The following is a 2,525-nucleotide window of genomic DNA, read 5'->3' as shown; positions in this document are numbered from 1 at the left end:
TATATATATATATATATATATATATATAAAAACATGCTTTCTGCAGTACAATATGGACTGCAATTATAAAGACAGGACTCTTGGGAGCAATGTCCAATATCTGAGTGAATTTATTAAATTTAAAAACATGATCTAAGAAAAAGTATCAGGTGCCAACACAATCACCTTGTTGATTAGGGTTAAGAAATCTAAAAAAAAAAAAGGCACAAACAATCATTAAATAGTTCAACCTGATCAACACATCAGACCATCAACTGCTGTGGCCTCCTGCATGGTGTGTTGGCTAAACAGACAATGTTAAACACGGCTGCCTGGGCCATGGTGGAGAAAGTACACAGAGAGCAGTGCTTGACCAAGTTTAGAGGGCAGAGAAGGTTAGCAAACATTCCTCCCTTTGATTGTATTAAGTGTACGCAGCTGATTAATCACACCATCACTGCTGATGTTTGCAAAGCAGTGCATGCAAGTTCTCTTCTTTAACAAGATACAAGTTTTCTTTGAGTTACCATTTATTTCATTCATTCATACTGTCAATAATAATGTCCAAGACACATAAGCTACACCATGCCAGTACAGATAAAAGGATTTCAGCTGTAAAAAGGTTAGGGAAATCATTGAATTCTTTCTAAATAGGTCTAAATTTTTCTACTCCTACAGTTAGCAATCAAATTAGTATTTTTAATGCTGAGACATTAAAAACCGATTTGTGATTGTGATTAACTGTGTTTTCTTACCAAAGCAGAATTCAGCCTTCGGCCTCTGCTTAGTGGCATCGCTGACCTAAAGGAGAAAAAAGCTCACAATTGTTAGTTTACCAATTCAACCAAGTACTGTAAATGGTTCTATTTATGCATAATCATATCATGTTAGTTTTGGATATGCTTCAGTGGTAATATTTCTTTTTACCTTAGAGATGTAGGTAAGCTTGAGGGAGCCAACACAGTCTGTACCAACAGGCAGGTTCTGTAGGAGGATGGTAAAAAGAACAATGTATGCAAAAAGTGAAAGCTAAAAATGATCAACCAATTTTTTAAAGACAGTTAGCTGTGGATTATGACAGAGCATAGTGTGGTGGGGGAATGAAGTCAAGTTCTGCAGTGCAAGTCAATTTTACAGAGTAAGTACAGTATACTTTGAATGCACTCCATGATCGTTCATTTTAGTTTCCTGCTGTGCTTCTGAAACTACGAGATCCAGATTTAACATCATTAAAATGTAAGCTTTTTCAATCTATAAAAAGAAAAGGGACTTACTGAATTATTTAAAATTTCTCCTGCACTACGTGATTTATGAATACTTCATGTAACAGTGCACTTCAAAATATAGCGTTTTCAAACCAGCACGACAAACCAAGAGGAGTTACACTGTAATAACCCAGAGGGTCATAGAGCAGAAAATCATGACCACTGTTCCAAATATCAGTGCTCACTACATGGATTAATCTAGATGACAACTAATAACTAATGCAAGGTTTAAAGTTTAACCACAGTTTATTCGAAATGATTTTTTACAAATGTCTGCCAATAGCTAAAACACAAACACACCATTCACCCTGACCTACTCCTGTGCCTGTAATGTGCCTAATTGCCATCAGCTATAATTATGCAATACACCTTTTTCCATTTAGCCTGTACTTAGTTTTGTGTTCATAATGAATGATGACAGCTTAAATAGAAGTGGCCTACATGAGAGCTGATCATCCAAACTGTTTACTAACTAACGTTAGCTGGCATGCAGATGCCTGTAAATATTCCAATTTTCACTCTACAAATTAAACATTAGCCTGTGTGGTTACAGTACCTGGAGGAGTTGTTCCCGAAAATAAATCTTAAAGCTAAGCTAACACAGCCCTCTGTAATTACCTGTGGGTTGTCCATAAACCACACCAAGCTTCCCTGCTGTGTGTCCAGTATGAAGTAACGACGCAGGAACTTGCCACTGCTTTCGAACTCCTCTATGTCCAAGAAGCCACAGATGCGGTTCTGTCGGTCCACATAAGGCATCTTGCTGCCGGGACATTCCCTGGCCTGCTGGGGCCGGGAGAGGAGAGGGGGCAAGCAGGATCAGGAATAATTCCTGAAGGACAGAGAGAAAAGAGTGTAAAGCAAAAAGTGTGAGGAGGGAGGGAATCAATGTAAAATTTCAGTTGTCTTTGTGGCGAGCCTTGCTAGCGTGACCCACTCCTGCTTTCTTTTTTTCTCTGTATCTCTGGTCTCTCTGCCACCTGGAGCTCACTAGGCTACAGCCTGCCAGGGGATCATGTGACACAAACCACAACTCCGCCTTTATCCTTTTATATCAGCCTCACCCACTCTCTCTTTTATCCTCTTGTTACACTCACTACACACTGTCACTCTCTCTTCTTCTGCCACCCTAGCTTGCTCTCTTTCTCCTTCTTTTTTTTTTTGCAGTCCTCTCCTATCTTGTCTCAACTGTACTCTCATCCGATTTGGCAAGCCTCTGGCCAGCCCCTTCTAAACCCTCCCTCCACAGCTGAGCACCAACTTGAGCATGGTCAAAAAAAA

General features: G+C 39.6%; 1 protein-coding gene across 10 annotated transcripts in view; it reads right to left on the bottom strand.

Moving 5' to 3' along the window:
• LOC116705103 (pleckstrin homology domain-containing family A member 1) overlaps nucleotides 1–2,525 on the bottom strand; it is a 19,586-nt gene that overhangs the window by 11,803 nt on the left and 5,258 nt on the right. For 9 of the 10 annotated variants that reach the window (XR_004335845.1, XR_004335846.1, XR_004335848.1 and 6 more), the window contains exons 2-4: nucleotides 1,863–2,076; nucleotides 907–963; nucleotides 735–780 (exon numbers count right to left, since the gene is read on the bottom strand). Coding sequence is in view for 6 of the 10 variants with exons in the window: in XM_032540977.1 (XP_032396868.1) it covers nucleotides 735–780; nucleotides 907–963; nucleotides 1,863–2,003 (244 nt within the window). In the remaining 4 variants the exon portion in view is untranslated. Of the gene's footprint in view, nucleotides 1–734; nucleotides 781–906; nucleotides 964–1,862; nucleotides 2,077–2,181; nucleotides 2,460–2,525 lie in introns of those variants that run through there. The other variant, XM_032540978.1, reaches the window with a different exon arrangement.

Source organism: Etheostoma spectabile, chromosome 17 (assembly GCF_008692095.1).
Source record: "Etheostoma spectabile isolate EspeVRDwgs_2016 chromosome 17, UIUC_Espe_1.0, whole genome shotgun sequence".
In the NCBI taxonomy this organism is placed as follows: Eukaryota; Metazoa; Chordata; class Actinopteri; order Perciformes; family Percidae; genus Etheostoma; species Etheostoma spectabile.
Note: the sequence above shows the minus strand (reverse complement) of the source record. Positions and strands in the feature narration are given on the sequence as shown.